Source organism: Zootoca vivipara, chromosome 6 (genome assembly GCF_963506605.1).
Source record: "Zootoca vivipara chromosome 6, rZooViv1.1, whole genome shotgun sequence".
Classification (NCBI taxonomy): Eukaryota; Metazoa; Chordata; class Lepidosauria; order Squamata; family Lacertidae; genus Zootoca; species Zootoca vivipara.
Genome location: NC_083281.1, coordinates 77,678,060 through 77,698,676, shown reverse-complemented (window position 1 = coordinate 77,698,676; position 20,617 = coordinate 77,678,060). Strand labels below are relative to the sequence as shown.

Genomic DNA, 20,617 nt, shown 5'->3' with positions numbered 1-20,617 from the left:
TACAACTCTATGATTACACTCCCCATCGCTTCCCACACTCCTGAGCTACATAATGAAGAAACAGAAAGAAAAAAACAATATTTGAAAGGAGCAAGAACATGGGCTTTAATAGGAGGGGGAGAAATAGCCTTCTGTAAAACCGTCTGGAACAAACCATCTACACCTGGTGCAATGTAACTCCCGTTTTAATAGCAAGGGAAATCCATTATTCCTGTCTGTGAGTTTTAGGCAGGTCATTAACGGGACGTACAAGAGCCAGAGCCAGAGCAGCATATTGCTATTTGGCTCGGCCTGAAACTGCTGTTTCGCACACCATCTGATACCAGAATTTAGGAGGGGAGGCAATGACTATCTTGGCGTCAGCCCTAAGGGCCAAGTAAAGTACACAGGAAAATAAATCCTGCATGTACCCCATATGGTAGGAATTTTGTTTTTTTATTTTATTTATTGCATTTGTATCCCACCTTTTTCTCCAAGGTGCTCACATGGTTGTCCTCATTTAATCCCCACAACAACCCTGTGAGGTAGGTCCGGCTGAGGGGCATTGGCTCAGTGAGCTTCATGGCTGAGTGGGGATTTGAACCCTGGTCTCCCAGGTCCTAGTCTGACACACTGACCACTACACCGCACTGGCTCTAGAAATCCAAGGGTCCTTCCTTGGGGGAAGATCAAGGGGGTGGAGGAGAAAAGGTGAGCAGGTTTCTTATAAAGCTACTCCCAGGAAAGGGTCCCTGAGAGTCCCTGAGTTTATAGTATTATGCATGGCATGGAGAGAGTGGATGGACAAAAGTCCCCCACCCCCACCCTCATAACACTAGAAGCTGTGGACATCCAACAAAGCTGAGTGCTGAAAGAGTCAGGACAGATAAAAGAAAGTCCTCCTTCGCATAGTGCATAGTTAAACTACGGAACTCACTTCCACAGGAAGCAGTGATGACCATCAACTTGGGTGGCTTCAAAAGAGGATTAGGCAAATCCATGGAGAGGGCTGTTGATGCCTACTAACCATGATGGCTATGCTCTGCCTCCATGGTCAGAGTCAGCAGCGTAGCTAGCCTTCTGGCTGCCCGGGGCGGCAAACCCGAAGACACCCCGCCGCATGCATGCGTCGTGCCCGGATCCGAGGATCCCGATGCTAGAACCGCGGAGCCGGCAACCCGCCCCGGAGCTCACTGATGCCCCTCGCTGCTCCGCCTGAGCAGGAAGAAGTCCAAAGCGAGCTACGGAGCGGGTTGCTGGCACCGCCGCTCTAGCATCGGGATTCTCGTATCCGGGTGCTGGAGCACCACTGCCGGCAACCCACTCCATAGCGCGCTTTGTGCTTCTTCCTACTCAGGTGGAGTGGCGAGACACCCCTCAGGTCTCCGCTTGACACCCCTCACCGCTCCGCCTGAGTAGGCAGAAGAACAAAGCGCATGGCAAGCCGATCCACAGGACACTTTGTGCTTCTTCCTACTCAGGTGGAGCAGTGAGGGGCGTCAGCGGCCTCCGCGATGGCAGTTGCGCCGCCGCCACCACGGTAGCGGCAGCCATCGGTGGAGGTGCCAAGGGGGGGTGCCACGCTGCCCCCCACAGAGTGGAGCCCGTGGCGCCCCGCCCCCCTACTGCAATGCCCCTGGTCAGAGTGCTTCTGAATACTAGTTGCTGGAAATGACAGGAGAGGTATTACTGACTAGGTACTACAATCGTGTATCCCACAAAAGGCAGTGATTGCCTCTGACTTGATGGTTTGCAGTGAAGAATGCATGGAGGCTATCAATGACTCCCCTCTCCCCCAAAATAGACTGTACTTTCTGCAATAAGGTTTCCCCCTCACTTTCCTTATTGCAGAAAGTACAGTCTATTTTGGGGGAGAGAGCTCTCTTGGTGGGCAACCCAGTGCACCAACTTTCCCCAACCTGGCGCCCCCAGATGCTTTGGACTACAACTCCCATCAGCCCTGACCACCAACCCTTCTGAACATGGGACTCAAAGAGAGTTGGGAGTCCACTGGCAGCTCGAGGGTCCCCAACTAGAGCAGGCTGCCATCCGCGCTGACCAGAAAGCAAGTCCCATTGAAGCAAATAGAACTTACTTTTGAGTTGCGTTGCGGAGGATTATGCAGTTGGCTTTTACTTCCCAAAATGTGCAACGGAAAAGATAGGAAAATTGGGATATTCTTTCATTTTGGAACGGAGCATGCAGTGGAAGTTATGCAAAGAGAAAGGGGGAATATATTTTGCAGGAGAGGATCATGGGTCCTGCTGAACACACCACACCCATAGATAACAAATGGTCTCTTCCAACAGCATATTTGTACTCTCTCGCTCTCTCATTGTGTGTGTGTGTGTAGGGGATCGCATCTGCTTTCAACAGATTACCTGAAAGAGACTTCAAATGCCTTGATAGTGCTTCTATATTGTCACCTGTAATGATAATTACAGTTCATGAAAACAGATGTACGTACCATGAAAGAAAGGGGAAGGAGGGAGAAAGCATGCTGAATCAGCAGCTAAAACCCACCTAACCAGATGAGTTCATGATTCTGCTGTAATCAGGACTCCCCAAAGCATGAAATGGATGTGTACACTCAGCAACGGAGGCTCCTGAAGCCCATCGCAGCTCTGCATACTCCCACCAGACTTAACATCAGAGGAAGCGAGATAGCTCTGTGGCAGAGCAGTTCCTCCACACCCAGAAGGTTCCAGGTTCCATCCCTGGCATTCTCCCAGTAGGATTAGTTACAGGTAGTTACAGGTAGGTAGCCGTGTTGGTCTGACGTAGTCGAAACAAAATAAAATAATTCCTTCCAGCAGCACCTTAGAGACCAACTTAGTTTGTCATTGGTATGAGGCACACGTCACTTCTTCAGATACCTTCTTTTATATGTTGGAAGCCACCAAGAGTGGCTGGGGCAACCCATTAAAATTAATTGTTGTTTTTGTTGATGTTGTTGTTTAGGTGGACATCCCTATTTTCATCGGAGAAATGTTAGCAGGTATGTGATATGTAGTGGAATTAAGCTCCCCCCCCCCCACTTCCAGACCATTTCCCCCAATCCTGATTCGCCTCAGTCTCTCCCCCGGCCCCTCAACTCGCTGTGCAGCTGCTTGGCTGGGGCAGGGGGAGAGAGGCATTCACACGCCTCCTTTGTAACATGCTGTCTGAGCCATAAAACATACCTGCTCAGAAATGTGCCCCATTGAATGCATTGACTCCGAGTTCCCAAGCAAGATGTCTAAGGTCAGGTTACTTAAAAAGAAAATTTTGTGATCTAGCTGTGGGTTTCTGTGTGTCTGCATCATGGGTGTGTGATCCCTGAAGTTTGTTGCTGGAGGTAGGGAGAGACACATGTATATCGTGCCAACTGGAAGATCTCGCTGAATTACAAGATGTAAGGAGCACTTAGAGGGGTTTTTCCCAGAGAGAAGCTCTCTTGCTATGATGACCTAACTGCCCCCCCTCTCCCCAGCTGTTCTGAATCTATGGAAACTGGCAAAAAGGCAGAGGAGACTGCATCTCGCTTCCAAATACAGGATTGCAGTCGGCGCTCAGACATCACACACACGTGCAAACATAAGAGGGAGACCTCGCTAAAAGACTTGAGATGTAAAAAGGAGAAGGAGGCGCAGCAAGAGCCACAGTAAGAATTCCAAATTAGCAGGTCAGCACCAAGATGATCACATACATAGTTCGGCTTGGCATGTTGCACAAGCCCAGTTGGAGATAGACCCGCTTAGACAAATATGTAAGAGATATGTTTATACTGGCCACTAGCAACTGCAATTTGTACAAGCATATATGAACACAACTATATATTAAATTATTTCAGGCGCTGAAAAATTGGGCAGACAGTCCCTCGAGGTCCGAAGTGGTTATCGTCCGCTTAGAAGTCGGCTCCCAACAGCCTGCTGTGTGTGCCAAACCAGGTCTCCGACTCAGGTGGAGAAGCAGCTCCACCTTAAGACTGACATGGGCGCAAGGGTCAGTTTGAAGCGGCTACTCACCATATTGGCAGCTGGGGCCCTGGAAGCCTGCAGGGCAGTGGCAGACCTGAGAGGAGCCTTCCGCACACTTGCCTCCGTTGAAACACACGCCGTAATTGCAGACAGCTGGGGGGGGGAGGAAGATGGATGACCTTATGAGATACAGATGCACTGGATAATTCAGTCAGTAGAATATGTGACTCTTAATCTCAGAGTTGTGGGTTTGGGCCCCACAGAGGGTGAAATATTCCTGCATTGCTGGGGGTTGAACTAGATGACTCTTGTGGTCCCTTTCAGCTCTATGATTCAATGAGACCATTGACCAACACTAATATGTATTGGGGGCCATTCTCAGCACAAGAGCAAAAAATCATTTCTGGACAAGCTTCCAGGGAACACCTGCTGGCGGTGGACAAAAAGGCGAAAGTGGGCAGATCGAGAAATGCAAATTTTACCTCGTTTTTACAAACGTTCTCACACTCCTCTCCAGCCTCTATTTGGGCAAGCAGGAAGCCATCATCAGAGTTCAAGGACACCTGCTCTCGGGTTGCTCTGGAGAAAGTGTGGGAAGAGGAGTTGCTCTTTTGTACACCTCACAGCTAAGTGTTTCGAGAGAATGGCGTGCAAGTTCCGCCATGTGCAATGGAACTTCCAGGGACAACACAGCTTAAGTCACCGCAAAAGAAGGTCAGAGCACTCCAAATCATTTGCTATGTATGTCCACAGATCTAGCTGAAAGGCAATGCATGATATCCACATGGATCATTGTAATGTGTCCCTAGTTATTATTATTGTATAATTATAAGGAAATTGCATAATCTTAGAAGGGAGTGTAGCTGTGACTATCCTGAAGGGACCTCACACTTCCAAATTTGCTACTACCCTCCTGCAGCCAGCTCACTATACTATGCAGCAGAATAGAAAAGCTCAACAACTTTTGTGTCCAGATTTGCACTTTTCAAAATATGGCAACCCTACCATATTGTGTCATACCACTAGAAGGGTCTTTTTCATTGTTGTGAAGAAGAAGAAGAAGAAGGAGGAGGAGGAGGAGGAGGAGGAGGATCTCTTCAGCAGTAGCAAAAGACAAAAATCACGGGCAACTTTGGTACAATGGGGTACAACAGAATTACATAAAATATTCAATTAGCTATATATTTTAAAAGCCCAAAGTACAATGCTATATTTTCAAATATGCCTTCCATGAATATGACTTAATCTCTCAAGGCTGCCTTATTATTATTATTATTATTATTATTATTATTATTATTATTATTAACCCGCCAATCTGGCTGTGTTTCCCCAGCCACTCTAAACCTGCCTCCCTCGTTAAAGGGATATAATTCTTTATCAAATAAATCAAGTTCAGTTTCCCCTTGCATTACATGGCAGTGTTCCGAGAGAGCTATATCCCATATGTTGCTAAGCCACATCTCTTAAGGCATTAGCTCTCAAGATTTCCAACGGGATGCTAATCTTGCAGAGGCTAATAGCTGGAATGCAAAAATCTTACGTGATACTACAGGATTAGAGTCACTTTCTGTGGACAATAGAGCCAGGGCTGGATTTGCAATTAGCTTATGATGGGTACTGCATGCTATCTCTGAAAAGACCTCCACATTTTTGCACTTTCCCACATCCCCACCATAGGCCAAAATGTGCCTGTTACTCCACACTGTCTCCAACAACACAGGGCATAGATCCTGTAATACGAGAGAGTGCCATTGCTGTCTGATGCCAGCTTCAGACAATTTAAGAACCACAGTCCAGAAACGGCAAAGTGATTAGCTCCGAAGACTGTAGCTCATACAGCATGATGGCGATTAAAATGCCACAGATCTTGTCTGGCACTCTGACAAGGGTCTGTTGCAGTGGATGATGTCCAGAGCAGAAGTCTTTGGACTAGATCCCACTGTGACGGAGAAATGCTCTGCTCAGCTTGGAAGTCAAGAGAAACAGAAACAGTGAGATGTTTCTGAATTCCATACCAAACGGCAGGGCAGCAAATTGGCCAAGGATCTCCCCACCGCGTGGATGAACTCCATCCACAAACATAGAGCTGCAGCCAATACTAGCCCGACTCAAAGTAGGCCTACTATAGTTAACAGAGATGGTGATTCATAGAAGTACAGTGGTCCCTCGAATTACAAACTTAATCCGTTCTGAATGCACATTCGTAGGTCGAAAAGTTCGTCAGTCGAAACGCGGCTTCCCATAGGAAAAAAAAATATTCGGAAAAATTCGTAAGTCGAGGAAACCGCATGTAAAGCCGCCAATGGTTTCCGTTCAGATGTAGAAAAATTCGTAAGTGTGCGGTCATTTGTCCCGTTCGTAAGTCGAAATCTACGGATGGCGAGTCATTTGTAAGTCAAGGGACCACTGCATAGGGGGTTAGGAGGGACCCCAACAGTGGTCCAACTTCCAACAATGCAAGAATCAGAAGTGAAAATCCCTGGCAGATGGCCACCCTACCTCTCCCAAGAAACCTCCACCACCTTTTGGAGCAGCCCATTCCACTGTCTGAAAGTTCTTCCTAATGTTTAGACGGATTCAGCTTTCTTGTAGTTTGACTCTATTGGTTCGGTTCTTGAATCTATTGGTTCGGCTCTGTTTAGGGAAGTTTTTAATGACTGGTGTTTTAATGTATTTTAATCTTTTGTTAGAAGTCACCCAGAGTGGGCAGGGTAAAAATAATTTTATTATTATTATTATTATTATTATTATTATTATTATTATTATTATTATTATATCCCCCCTCCCGGAGCAACAGAAAACAAGCTGGCTCCATTTTCCATCTGACTCACAACATTTCAAAAATGCATACATTAGTGAAAACAACGTACAGAAGATGCAGTATGTTAGAGCAAGCTGTTTGTTAGAATGTACAGATTGGTCCAAACTGCATACCAAAAAATGTGTCTATTAAAAGAATTGCCCCTTAAAAGACTGGTGAATATTCATTCATTTTCCTTCCTGAAATATTGGGGGGGCTGAATTAAGTTTGGGGATGAATAAGATGTTGGGGAAAACAAAACAAAAATCACGTATTCGTCTGCTCCTAGAGAAATACATCAGCAAGTGTGTGGAATTCCCTTCACATGGCTTGCAACCATCTTTGCCAGAGATGATCATGGTCAGTAATCACTGGCTGCATCCAATTCTAGTCCTACTCAGAGTAGACTCAATGAAATTGATAGACATGACTTATTCAGCTTCATTAAGGGTCAACTTTGCCAGCAGAAACTGATTCCTGCAACTCCCTCAAACATTCTTCTGCCCAGTTCTGAACAGACGTGAACAGGATTGTACCCCTGCAGCCCTCGAGATTAAATGGGCAATCCATCATTTGCCTCTCCTCTATTCTTACCTCTAAGATTCCAAAAGAATCTCTTTTTTTGTAACGCTCAGAGTGGTGTTTTTGGCCAACTAGCCCCAAACATTTATTTCAAAGTGGGAAAGAAAAACAGCTCTTTGCAAAAGAGATAAAGAGTTGTCCTCAGCTGGGTAAAACAACATACTTGGAACACCCACAGAGGCTGGAAATCTTAACAATGAGAATTAGCAGGAGGAGGATTAGCACAATTGTTTCCCTGCAAATTTCAGGAACTTTTGTAAAAAATTCAAGTGGATAGGAGAAGTAATCTGGCCGTAATCCACTATTTGCTCACTCCTGAGCATTTGTACAGGATTAATAAAATTCCTCTGGAATAAATGAGTCTTGAGTTGAAGTTTTACTCCCTCTCTCGTAATGCTGGAATTTAGGAACATCCAATGAAGCTGAGTGCTGGAAGATCATAGTTAAACTACGGAATTTGCTCCTGCAAGGATCAGTAATGACCACCAACTTGGACTGCTTTAAAAGAGGACTAGACAAATTAATGAAAGATAAGCCTATCAAACAATATATACAGGACAAAGCAATCATGGCGTCCTCTCACATCGTCAGAGAGAGAGAGAGAGAGAGAGAGAGAGAGAGAGAGAGAGAGAGAGAGAGAGAGAGAAAGAGAAAGAAAGAAAGAAAGAAAGAAAGAAAGAAAGAAAGAAAGAAAGAAAGAAAGAAAGAAAGAAAGAAAGAAGTACAAAATTACAATACAAGTGGAAGAGGTAAGACTGGCTTCCGTTCTCACACTTTCCAAGCCTGGAAAGTAAACACAGACACGGGATATAGCAACCACACGTCCAGCAACGGAGGAGTGAAATGCTGTCGGAGAACAGGACTCTGGGAAAGATGGGCCATTGGTTTGACCCAGCAGCTAGTCTCTTCTTGTGCTGCTCCTTTGCACGAGTCATATCTGAAGAGGTCTGTCTGCAAAGCCTCAGCTGTACCTTTTCATTTACAGTCGACCCCTTTCAGCTCTTGTGAGGCCCAGTGACACTAGCAGGTGTGATCCACCGATCTCAAGTGGGTGTTCATTTACAGGAGCCATAAAACTAATGGGGAGAGGCCAGACATAACACAAGTCAGACCAGCTGGATAGGAGATTTCCTTGCAGCGAGCTGAAGGCAGTTGTTGTACAACGAACAGTGTCCTGCTCTGACAGTGGCCAACCAGATGCCCCTTGTGAGAATTGGGGGAAATTATTGAGGGGGGGGGATGCAATGCATATACTAGGCAAAATTCTGTCTGAAATGCATAAATGTGCATGAGTTTTTGTGTGTTTTTAAAAACAAAAAACAAAGCAATTCACAAACAGATGTGGAAATGGGGTCAACCAAACCAAAATGGACAGATTCATCAAACCCTACACCTCCATCTATGCAGATTATCCAAGAAATAGCTCTCAGAGCCTTTTAGCTTGCTGACAAAACAGTAACAAAGATTTTTTTTAAAAAAAAGAGAGAGCATTTAAGGGGAAAATCAACAGCACAGGGGAGATCAAAGCATTTTTGTGAGCCAACTTAGTCTCCAAAGAGGAGCTTGGGAAAGACCCCCACCCCCGCCGCCAGTCCGGAGAGAAGATAAATTTCTGCAGAGAGGAGTAAACTGAGAAGAGAGCACCTTGGTGTCAGATAAGGGCCTGGGCTCAAAATGCATTCTGCATTCACCTGCAGAATCTCTTGGATCTAGGGAAACAAAACAAAAAACCAGCCACAAAAGGAGGAGAGTAAATATATTCCCAGGGACACACTGGGCGCCTCAAGACTGGGGGTATTTTCTAGGAGTGGTTCGAGTACATGCTGGGAAACTTTAGGATTCTTCAATTAATTCAAGCGCTCCGTTGCTCTAGTCTTGTGCAAGAAATCCACTTTTAAATACCAGCAAATATGTTATGGTTTAGAAAGTGATGGTAAAACACATTGAAAGGTATTCCTATTACAGTATGAGATGCATGCAGATTAGTGGGAATATGTGTGAACACCACCTCTCTGCAAAGAAAACTGAACAAATGCTCAACGAAGACTGGACATTGTGTAACCTCTGTTAGGATGAATGCTCTTTGTTGTATAACCTCCCCATAAATAAATCAGAAAGAAAGCTCAGTGAAGACCAGACACTCACTGCATCCAGATGTGAGAAATGTTGTGTTAGATTTCCTGGTTAAAATGCTGCCATTTCTGTCCTGTCTTCTAATGTTCTTTTCAGTGCCTGCTGCATTATTGAACAATACTTTTGGACAGATATACTAGCTGTCGTGCTAAATTTCTTTCACAGCAGTGGGCATGATGTGGCAAAACAACGGATGTCATTGAACAATGTCATTCTCCTCCATACATGCTTCTGTTTCCCCATAAAAACAGCAGGGTAGAGCTATATGTTGGTATACCACCCCAAATCATGCAATTTTCTGGATCCACAGGATTGCAAACAGTTTGTTTTTTCTTGAAGCAAATGACACAGAAATGAATGTTAAGCTTCCACTAGATTTCCAGAAGGTTGCTTTTGTTTCATGTGTATTGGAAATCCCAGATGCAAAGATCCAAACTTGGGGCAATTGCTCTTTGGTGAGAGAACCGCAGCTGAGATTTGATGTGGCAAAACATGCAGCAAAGAAAGGATGGGAATATAGGCTGTAAAACCTTTAACATGTGCCCTTTCCAGTGAATCTCGACGTATCCCATTTCCCTAGCACAAAGATAGACCACAGGTTTAGAAAGTCATAAAATGGTATCCTCACAAAATGCTTCAGAGGTCAGATTTGTGCGCTTTTCCATATAGCAATCAGAAATAGTTGCTCAGGCAGTAAAATGTTGCTTGGTTATAAAATGGTAAACGTTCCTAAGCTATTGGTATAGGAAAATATTAGTTTCATACTTTATTCTTGTTTGAAACAAAAGAGGCTGCTTAAAGCCATGCAGCTGGAGGGAGCAGCTCAGACATCCTCACACACATAGACTAAGTAGAACAAAAGGCTTGGTTGCCTGTTTCCTCCCAAGGTGAAGGGAAGTGACATAGGCAAAACCTGCCAGGACAGCTTACTCTATGGCATTAACCCCTTCATGCATTAATTAGACTCAAACATGCTGGTTATATGAGACTGGTTCCCCTACAACGTGAAAGCTCAAATATAATACAGTGCTTTAACCAAAAATCCCTCTACCCAGGGAACTCTGGGATTTGTAGCTCTGTGAGGGCAATAGGAGTCTCCTAACAACTCTTAGCACCCTTAACAAACTACAGTTCCCTGTATTCTTTGAGGGAAGATGTGATTGCTTAAAGTTACCATGCTTTAAATGTATAATGCAGAGGAGGCCTTAGACTCTTTTCCAAAGCTTCCTTCATATTCACATAGGACTTGGGCAGTTCTTTTAGCACTGAGTCAGACCACTGGTCCAGCTCAGTATTGTCTACACTGTCTAGCAGCAGCTTTCCAGGATTTCAGACAGTGGGGCTTTCCCAGCCCCAACTAGAAGTGCCAGGTTTTGAACCTGCAACCTTCTGCATGCAAAGCAGATGCTTTACCACTGAGCCGTGACTCTTCCCACGACAGCTTAAGTATTTGCAGTTGTGTTAAGACATTTGGGGCGTGCACAGGGGAAGCAGCTCTTTTGCACCACTCTTTATATTACTGACGATAATATTCATAAACACTTCTTTTGTTGAGTTTTATCATGGTGCCATCAATTATGACCCCGGTAATACAGAACAAGTTACACTCAGACAACATTTCCTGCTATTCTTGTTTCTGCCATGGGAAATTAAAGGCATTAAAATTTCAGCTCTCAGGAAGAATAAGGGAGGGACCTCAGTGAAGTGGTACCACTCGTTCTTTCCATACATAATAAAGGAGCCAGTTTCACCTCTTGGCATCTCCAGGAAAAGACCTATATTTGAGGTCACCTCCAGGCTGTCAGCATTTTGTGGGAGAGATTCAAGCGCATACCAGGAATTTAAGTTTGCTGAATTAAGCGGATTAAAGAACTCTGTCGTCCTGGCACAACAAACCCACTTTTTTTAAAATTAAAAAAAACTGACTCTTTGCAATTGGGAGAGTTAACAGGGAAAGCATGGGGTGAATGAACGATTAATGGGAAGATGTATAAGCACTGCACAAGCAAATCAGGAAGAATTTAGGAAAAATGCTGCCCACAAACAAATGAGAACAATGCTCAGTATAGGCCAGCTGTAGCCTACTGTCTGCATAAGCTTTCTGCAAGCAAATAAGGATGGATGCTCAATTAAAGTTGGACATAGTCTAACCTCCGCATGAGCTTCACACAAGCAAATCAAGATGAATTCTAAATAAATAGGTCACCGAATGGAGCCCGGAGACTTTCGATAAACATTACCAATATAGAGAGACTTTACCTGACCTTTGCCCTGATCCACCCAACTTGGTATCCAAAACCAGACCCTCCAAGTGTCCCTATTTTCTAGGGAAGTCCCAGATTTACAGACACCATCCCGGTTTCTCAATTGATCCAGGGATGTCCCGCTTTTCCTTAGGACGTCCCTATTTTCAGCTGAGAGATGTTGAAGGGTATGGAGTTATTGCAACCCCCAAGCTTATGAAATAAGTACGGTAACTATACAGTCTTTAGAAGACATCTGAAGGCAGCCCTGCATTGGAAAGTATGTTTAATGTTTTATTATGCTTTTATTTATGTTGGAAGCCACCTAGAGTGGCTGTGGCAACCCAGTCAGATGGGCGGGGTATGATGATGATGATGATGGATGTCCCTATTTTCATGGAAGAAATATTGGAGGGTGTATGCATTCCTAATGGCATGTTTAGCATGACATCGATTTTGGCCCCTAGGAAACAATGTGACAGCACAAACATCTGTTTGCTGTCATCCCAGGAAAGGCCAGCATGGGCAATACTGAACTGGACAGAACAATGTTTTGACTCTGGATGAGGCAGTTTCCTCGGTTCTCCATCCTGCCTATGTGCACAGCACCAGAGTCTCTCTTTCCTCTTGGCTTACATCTCAGCTTGACCAACACCTGAACCCCGCCACTACTTTGGCTGCATCAGAAGAGCCACGCCTGAGCTTTGGGACCTGCTTGAATTGAATTGCGGGTCACAAGTCTCTTCAGAAGCATCCCTATTAACGGATGCTTAGCCAGACAAAAGGGAACACTCAAGCCAATGCTGCCTGTATCCACAAGGTAATGAAACGGTGTTGAAAAGTCACCACCAGAATTCTACTTAAGATGTCAAGGAGGAGGAGGAGTCCATAATCTGCTCGGTCTCTTTGGAACCATATCAGATACCTATGGCTAAATCTGCATATTTCACTTGTGTCCATTGATTGCTTCATCACTCTGGAAACTCTAGCTCTGTGAGGGAAACAGGGTTCTCCCATAACCTGCCGGCACCCTTAACAAACTACAGCTCCCAGAATTTTATGAGGAAAGCCATGACTGTTTAAAGTGGTATCATACTGCTTTAAATGTATAATGCGGATGTACCCCATGTCTCAACTATGCTCGAGTAACATTCTGGTGTTTCTTTTGAACCTTTAAGCAAACCTTGGCCATACGAACAGCCCAAAGCAAAAGACAAGAGGGTTTAAAGAAAAAAAGCTAAACATGAAACCGAGGGAGAGAGAGAGAGAGAGAGAGAGAGAGAGAGAGAGAGAGAGAGAGAGAGACCCCGTTTATGAGGTGCGATCTGACAGCATGAGAGGACATTATGAATCCAGCAGACACAATCACACACACATGATGGAAAGAAGCCGCTAGGAAGCCCGATATTTCACAAGGCATTTTACAGATCCCCTTGGAGCTGTTTTAAGTATGCAGGCCTCTTCTTGCAGTGTCTTGTTCACCATCTGTTTTCCGTGAAAATTTTCCATCCATCTCCCAGCTTTCCTTTCACAGGGATGACGAAATTCTGAACTCAGTGACGGGGTTGTTAGGGGGGGGGGCGCCGACCTGACAGCCCGTATGGAGTTCCTTCAGTCAAACAGGAATGAATTTGTAAGAATGAATTTGTAAGGGGGACGGTACTCCTGGGCAAATTTCACACAGTTTGCATTGACACGTTCAAGGTCAATGTTTGCAAGAAGTAAAAAGGTGGCTCAAAGTGGGTCAAATCATGAGAAGGTCCCGAGGAATTGGGGGGGGGGGAGATCATGATGCACTTTACAGAGGACAGCCCTCAATATCAAAGGTGATCAGATGGAAGTCCTCTAACTGAAAGAATGACATTAATAAAATAACATTTACTCAATTTTATCACAGGGTCTTAAATATTTTAAGCGGTTTTAATAATATAATGATGTGTGCTATTTAATGTGTACAAAGTGGTATAATGTGCATTATTCCACACCATTTTAGATTTAGCCTCTAATAAACATGTACATGAAGGGCAGTATTCAACTAAATTTTATGCAAAATAGAAAACAATACGCCTAAGTTAAGCATGTTCATTCATTTCAATGGGTGTACTCTGCATAAACATAAAACCATCCTATGCACACAGGGAGAGAGCTTGGAAAAATCATTTTCAAAAGAAACTAGTTCTAGTTGAATACGTCCTAAAAGAAACTAATTCTATTTCACATTCATCCCCCCCTTTAATATAAAATTTGCAAACAAGTTCAGTTCACAGCTCAATTCAAGTTCAACCAAATGATCCTTTTAAAAAAAGAGCATTCAAAATGTTACAAGTTTTGCCAAACTACAAAATATACTTATGTAAACATCAACACACACACAAACACACACATACATACTGGAATCTGAATGGTTTAATTTATACCCTCTCCCCAAATATTTATGATATTTAGGCTATAAGGGTTTAAGGGGGGGGGTGTCAGAGAATGAGCTTGAAGATTATAGATCTATAATCTATTTTTTTAAAAAAAAATAGTTTTTTATATATATATAAAAAAGTTCTCCCTGAAAATGAACTTAATTCATATTCAGTTCACCCGGCACGGAACGGATCGCCTTCATAAGTCGAGGCACCACTGTATAGTAAAGACCCTCTGGGCTCAATGGAGGTTGGCATCGCCAAAGACATTTTCCCTGGAACCCATTTTTAAAAATTGCCCTGCATGTAAGCTAAATGCACACAAGTTAAACGCATCACATGTAGGTTTACTGTATTCCAAACATGGTCACACCATAGATTTGTACAATGGCATTATGATACGAGTTTTATTTTCAATTCCTTTCCTAATGATCCCTAGCATGGAATTTGCCTTTTTCACAGCTGGTGGGTCGATGTCTTCAGAGCTTCACTGGATGGTTCCTGGGGTGTGGTGTGGTGTGATGTGGTGTGGTGTTTCCCCTCTCCCCTTTCTCCACAGCATGCCTGCTGTTGCTCAAACTGCAGCCATACAAAAACTCGTGACAATTGCTAGCTGGCAACAACACAGAGACCGGCAAATGCAGAAGCTCATTAGCTTTTAAGGCCGCTCCTGTTAGCAGGCAGAAAAAAAAGAAAAAGAAAGCAAAAACACAAACATTCCTAACTTTGGGTTCCTCCGACAAATTACACAGCAGTTCATAAACAGACGCAGACTATTATTATCATTTTTCTTCTGCACAGACGCTCTTCCTCTTCGTGTCTGCCCCCATTATCTCTCTCGCCCCTTTCCAGCTACAAATGAGAGATTTCCTTCTCCGGAGAGTTATCCATGCCAGCAGTTCAAATGGCAAGCTAAGATGCTGCTCTAGGCGTCTCTCTTTCCTATACTGGACTTCTGCTTTCCTGAATGGAATTATTCACTTCCCCTGCAGGAAACCTTTATTAAAGTTCTTTTCCCTCCCGAGTTGAGCTAATTGGCTGATTGGCAAGTTGGGTGTACTTTTTTTCTTCTTCTTCTTTTTGCCGAGTTCAGATAAGGCCATTATGTGGTCCTCCTCCAAAGTTTCCTTTGAATTGTTGTTGTTATTTGTTTTATTTTTTTTACTCTCTTCATCACCCTCCCACAGCAGACAAACTGACCACATCTTGAGTTAAGCCAGGCATCCCCAAACTTCGGCCCTCCAGATGTTTTGGACTACAATTCCCATCCTCCCCGACCACTGGTCCTGTTAGCTAGGGATCATGGGAGTTGTAGGCCAAAACATCTGGAGGGCCGTAGTATGGGGATGCTTGAGTTAAGCATTATGGTTGTTGTTGTCACAAATTCACTGTTTATTCATTTGTAGACTGCTTTGCGGCAAGACAGGTTTCTAAGCAGTATTAACCCAGTTACACAACCACTGAACTATAAAACATCCATCGTGAATCAGAGAATTGTAGCACCGGAAAGGACCCCAGGGGCTATCTAGACCTAACCCCTGCAATGCAAGAATCGCAGCTGGCCACTGTTTAAAAGCCACCAGTGTAGGAGACTCCCAACACCTTCTGAGGTAGCCCATTCCACAGTCAGCCAGATCTTCATGTCAGAAAAGTCCTTCCTAATGTTGAGTTGGAATCTCAGTTCTTGCGATTTAAAAATACACAATAAAACAAAGCAATCCAGCTTCAAAGGGAATTCCTGAGCAATGTTTTGTTTATCTTCAACATGATTTTATAATGCTAGGGGTGCCGTCTACCAGCGTTGGCTGGTACAGCCAATTTCTGGGCCCGGAATTATATAGTTTAATCTCAGGCATCCCCAAACTTCGGCCCTCCAGATGTTTTGGACTACAATTCCCATCTTCCCTGACCCCTGGTCCTGTTAGCTAGGGATCATGGGAGTTGTAGGCCAAAACATCTGGAGGGCCGCAGTTTGGGGGTGCCTGCTTTATCTACACATAAACACAACCTGAGCATGGGAGGGAGGGGCTCACGGCATTAACACTCCAAAAAATGCTGCTTCCCTATTAGGTTTCCAAAATCCAGAACCTGTCTCACTCCTTCCATTCGTCAGCATCCGTCCAGCTCTCACACTCTGCTCTGGCTATTGATGGGGTAGGGAAAGGCCCACCCATTTGCTTCTATGGCAACCTTTTGGACTTTTAAATTGCAGTACTTAGCTGGCCAGCCAAAGCCATTGCCTTGACAAAGGAAATTGGGTTGGCAAAGCTTGCTTGTATGCATTCCGCCCTCACGGATACGAGATTGCGGGTTGGGGAAGGAAATCCAGGGATTCATCTAGACAGACTCGCCAAATTCATAATAATCGTCACCACCACTGCATCTCTCTAAACTTTGGGAATGGAATGCTGGACTACAATGGGCCTGCGGTCTTATCCAGCTATGAGCAACAATGCCTGGCTCCTTTCCCCACACAATTAATCAGCGTACATAGAGTGATTCCCAATTTACCTTCTTCAGCCCAAGCTATTAGGAAAAACTCCAGAACGCATCGCACTAGCGGAGCGCAAAGGCATATCAGGCAACTCCCGGCAGCCTGATCATTTCTGCAAACATTCTGAAAAATGAGGAAGATGGATCTCGAAAACAGTCCAGAGTTAAATATCCTCAGTACAGGTCTTGGCTTTAAATAGGAACAGACCTCGAGCCAACTAGAATTTCAGTGATGTAAACTTAGAACACCTTCCATGCTAAGAAGAAGAAAGAACCAACCAAGAACAATGGAAAGGGTAAAAAACAAAAACAAGATTCTTCAGAATATTTCTCTTGCTTTGCTACACACTTGTGGGAAACAAACAAAAAACCCAACTTTTGAGGTCCTATGTAAGAATAAGCCACAATGTCTTTGCAAACCGGAATAGAGTTGATTCTCCTTCTCCCCAAACCCCTTTAGGCCAGGAGTGGAGAACTTCTTTCAGCCCTCTGGGCAACCCTGGGAAGGGCACATGCCACTCAGGCCATAAGATCACCTTTGGCAAGTTTCATGCTACTAATGAACTGGAAGAATAGAGATATGATTCCCCCTTAATCAATGGCTTGACAACGTGACAACATTGGCAACATACGAACAGACAGCTTAGAGATGCAGACTTTGGATAAATACAGCCGTATATGGTATGAGTTTACAAAGAATATATTGGGTTACTGACAATTATATGTGTATTAGGATAATAACAATATGCACATCTGTATATTAATGTATTAAAATGTAGTAGTATTTTTTCTTTTTTTATTCCCACTTTCTTTCTTTCTTTTCTTTTCATAGATGAAATTCTTGTTTGAAAAAAAGTTTCAGTTCAAGTTGTTTCAGAGCTCAGGACTTGAAATACCTCTATTTAGTTGTTTTTTTTCTCCACAAATGAGGATGGCAGATGGGTATAGGTTATGCAAGCCGGTAATTTTTCTGAGGTTTTCGCCTCAATGCTGGAACCAAAACGGAGTCTTGCGCAATGATATCCTTGCTGACTGTAACAAAAATTCCAGGGGTTTGGGGGGGGATTGGAGAGGGGTGGTGGTGGTAGAGAGAGTACTGTTCACCCTAGGGGGTGAGTGGCGGATCTTTTTCAGCCCAAAATCTTCATCCCTTCTGAGCAACTTTTTGATGACCACACGGCAGTGGAGCCAGAGGCAAGAGTAGGCAGAGCAATGAATGCAAATTTTACGTTTGTACAGTTGCCTTGTTTCTACACTAAAGGTAAAGGGACCCCTGACCCGGTCCAGTCGCGGACGACTCTGGGGTTGCGGCGCTCATCTCGCTTTACTGGCCAAGGGAGCCAGCGTACAGCTTCTGGGTCATGTGGCCAGCATGACTAAGCCACTTCTGGCAAACCAGAGCAGCACACGGAAACGCTGTTTACCTTCCCGCCGGAGCGGTACCTATTTATCTACTTGCACTTTGATGTGCTTTCAAACTGCTAGGTGGGCAGGAGCTGGGACCAAGCAACGGGAGCTCACCCCATCGCGGGGATTTGAACTGCCAATCTTGTGATCGGCAAGCCCTAGGCTCTGTGGTTTAGACCACAGCGCCACCCGCGTGGACTGTTTGTACAGTCACCTTGTTTCTACAGTACACCACACCAAAGCACACTCCTCTCTATTCTACATCCCTGACAAGCAAGAGGCATTAGCGGAGTTCAGTGATGCACTCCAGCCAGGCAAAAACACTTGAGGAGGGTGCAAAATGTAACTGGCAAGGGGTATGGCCTGTGGAGAGAGGGTGTGGCCTAAGAGAGACATGAGGGCCACATTTGGCCCCCGAGCCAGAGCTTCCTAGCCTTGTACAGTGTCCGCTTCCATCTGGGAAAGATGCCCACATGAGGCTCCCACCCTCTCTGAGAAGGTCCCTTTGGCCCTCCATACTATCACCACCTCCCATTCATTTGCTCTGTGTTCCTTTGAGTGCATACAACTGCTCAGAGATTCAGCAAATGTCTGGTCCCTCTGCTCTGCCACACACAAAGAGGATTTGTCTTTGCTACCCCACTATTAAAAAGCACAACATGCTTTGCCTTGGGTCAGCAGGGGTGTTCACACCCCACACATTCTGCATACACAAACGTTACGGTTGCTCACCTACACCATCCTACGAGGGTGCATTCTGCACCCCTGTATTCGCAATTAAAGAGACACATCATAGAACTGTAGAGTTGGAAGGGAGCGTGTGGGTCGTCTATTCCAGCCCACCTGCAATGCAGGAAATCTTTTGCCCAACGTGGGGCTCAAACCCACAACCCTGAGATTTTAGAGCCCCATGCTCTACCGACTGAGCTATGCCAGGTGACAAAACATGGCAGGAGGAAGGAGGGACCACTTACGATAAAGGCAGCCCGCGTCCTCTCCAAACTGAGACCACCCTGGGCAGCACCTGTACACCGTCTGGTACTGCATGCTGTAGAGCTGCCTGTTGTCCATGTAATACACCATCCTGAGAAAAGAAAACATCAAAACAAGCAGCATTATATTTTACTGCAGCCGGAGGCTACAGCTGCATAATTCAGCAGAAATCAGATGCAGAAAGTTGAATCCAGTGTTAGTCCTACTCTGAGTAGACCAGTTGAACTTTAATGGACGTAAATTAGCTCTGTCTATTAATTTCAGTGGGTCTGCTCTAACACTGGCTGCAACCCAGAGCAATCAAGCCATTGCAAATAGGGAGCAACATAGGAATCTGCCTTATCAGACCAAAGGTTCATCTGGGCCAATAACGTCTACACTGACTGGCAGTGGATCTCCAGGTTTTCAGACAGGAATCTTCCCCAGCCTTACCGGGATCAGCTTTAACTATGCAACCAGAACTTCGCAGTATGTGGTTGACTCCCACACCCCACCCCACACACCCCAAAAAAACAGGGGAGGTCTGTAAGCGACCCAAAATACAGGTGAAAAAACACTTTAACATCACATATAGCTAAGACTCCAGTTGAGTTAGTCTAACTTCACTGTTAGACCATTCTGGTGGTTTTAACATATGTTTTCAACACATCACATTGGCAAGAGATGAAACACAACTAACTGTAAAAGCCCACAGAATGACTGGATTTATTTGAGTGTAGCACTCTCACACACTTTCCTGCATAGCAGAAAATGCCAGGTGTGTCCATTAAAATTCTTTATATATAAAAAAGTGTCCAAAAAATTCCTGGTTACTTAGTGCTTTTAATTTACAAAAAAATCAAATCATCATCACCCTCATAATAAATAAATTAATAATAATAATAATAATAATAATAATAATAATAATAATATATTTATACCCCGCCCATCTGGCTGGGTTTCCCCAGCCATTCTGGGTGGCTTACAACAGAAAAATGAAATAAAATAATCTATTAAACATTAAAAGCCTCCCTAAACAGGGCTGCCTTCAGATGTCTTCTAAAAATCTGGTAGCTGTTTTTTTCTTTGACATCTGATGGGAGGGCATTCCACAGGGCGGGTGTCACTACCCGAGAAGGCCCTCTGCCTGGTTCCCTGCAACTTGGCTTCTCGCAACGAGGGAACCGCCAGAAGGCCCTCGGTACTGGACCTCAGTGTCCGGGCAGAATGATGGGGGTGGAGATGCTCCTTCAAGTATACTGGACCGAGGCCATTTATAAAAACATAGATTTGTACAATTGTTTCCCCAAGGGTGACCCAGCCCAACCCCTTGCAATGCAGGGCAAATGATCAGGGTTGTATCCAACTCAGTTCCACTCAAAGTAGACTCAATGAAATTAAGGAGCCCAAGTTAGCCATGCCCATTAACTTCAAAAAGTCAAAATAGGGCACAAGCCTTAAGGCATAATCCAGCTTCATCCAAATGCACGACATCTCCAGTCCGTTTTTGCAAGGAGGAAAAGAGAAATAAAACGGGGTTGTGGAAAACACGAAAATATTTTACCCATTTCAGCCAAGCATGGAGAAAGCAATCAGGGCCCAGATGTGTCTGGGAAAGCAATATCCAGTCATTAGACA

The 20,617-nt window shown here is 44.5% G+C and overlaps 1 protein-coding gene across 2 annotated transcripts in view; it reads right to left on the bottom strand.

The window, feature by feature from the left end:
- The window catches only part of MEGF6 (multiple EGF like domains 6), a 199,826-nt gene that overhangs the window by 164,391 nt on the left and 14,818 nt on the right, over positions 1–20,617 (bottom strand). The window contains exons 3-4 of one of the 2 annotated variants that reach the window (XM_060276164.1): positions 18,982–19,091; positions 3,987–4,091 (exon numbers count right to left, since the gene is read on the bottom strand). In XM_060276164.1, coding sequence (XP_060132147.1) covers positions 3,987–4,091; positions 18,982–19,091 — 215 coding nt within the window. The remainder of the gene's footprint in view (positions 1–3,986; positions 4,092–18,981; positions 19,092–20,617) is intronic. The other variant, XM_060276165.1, reaches the window with a different exon arrangement.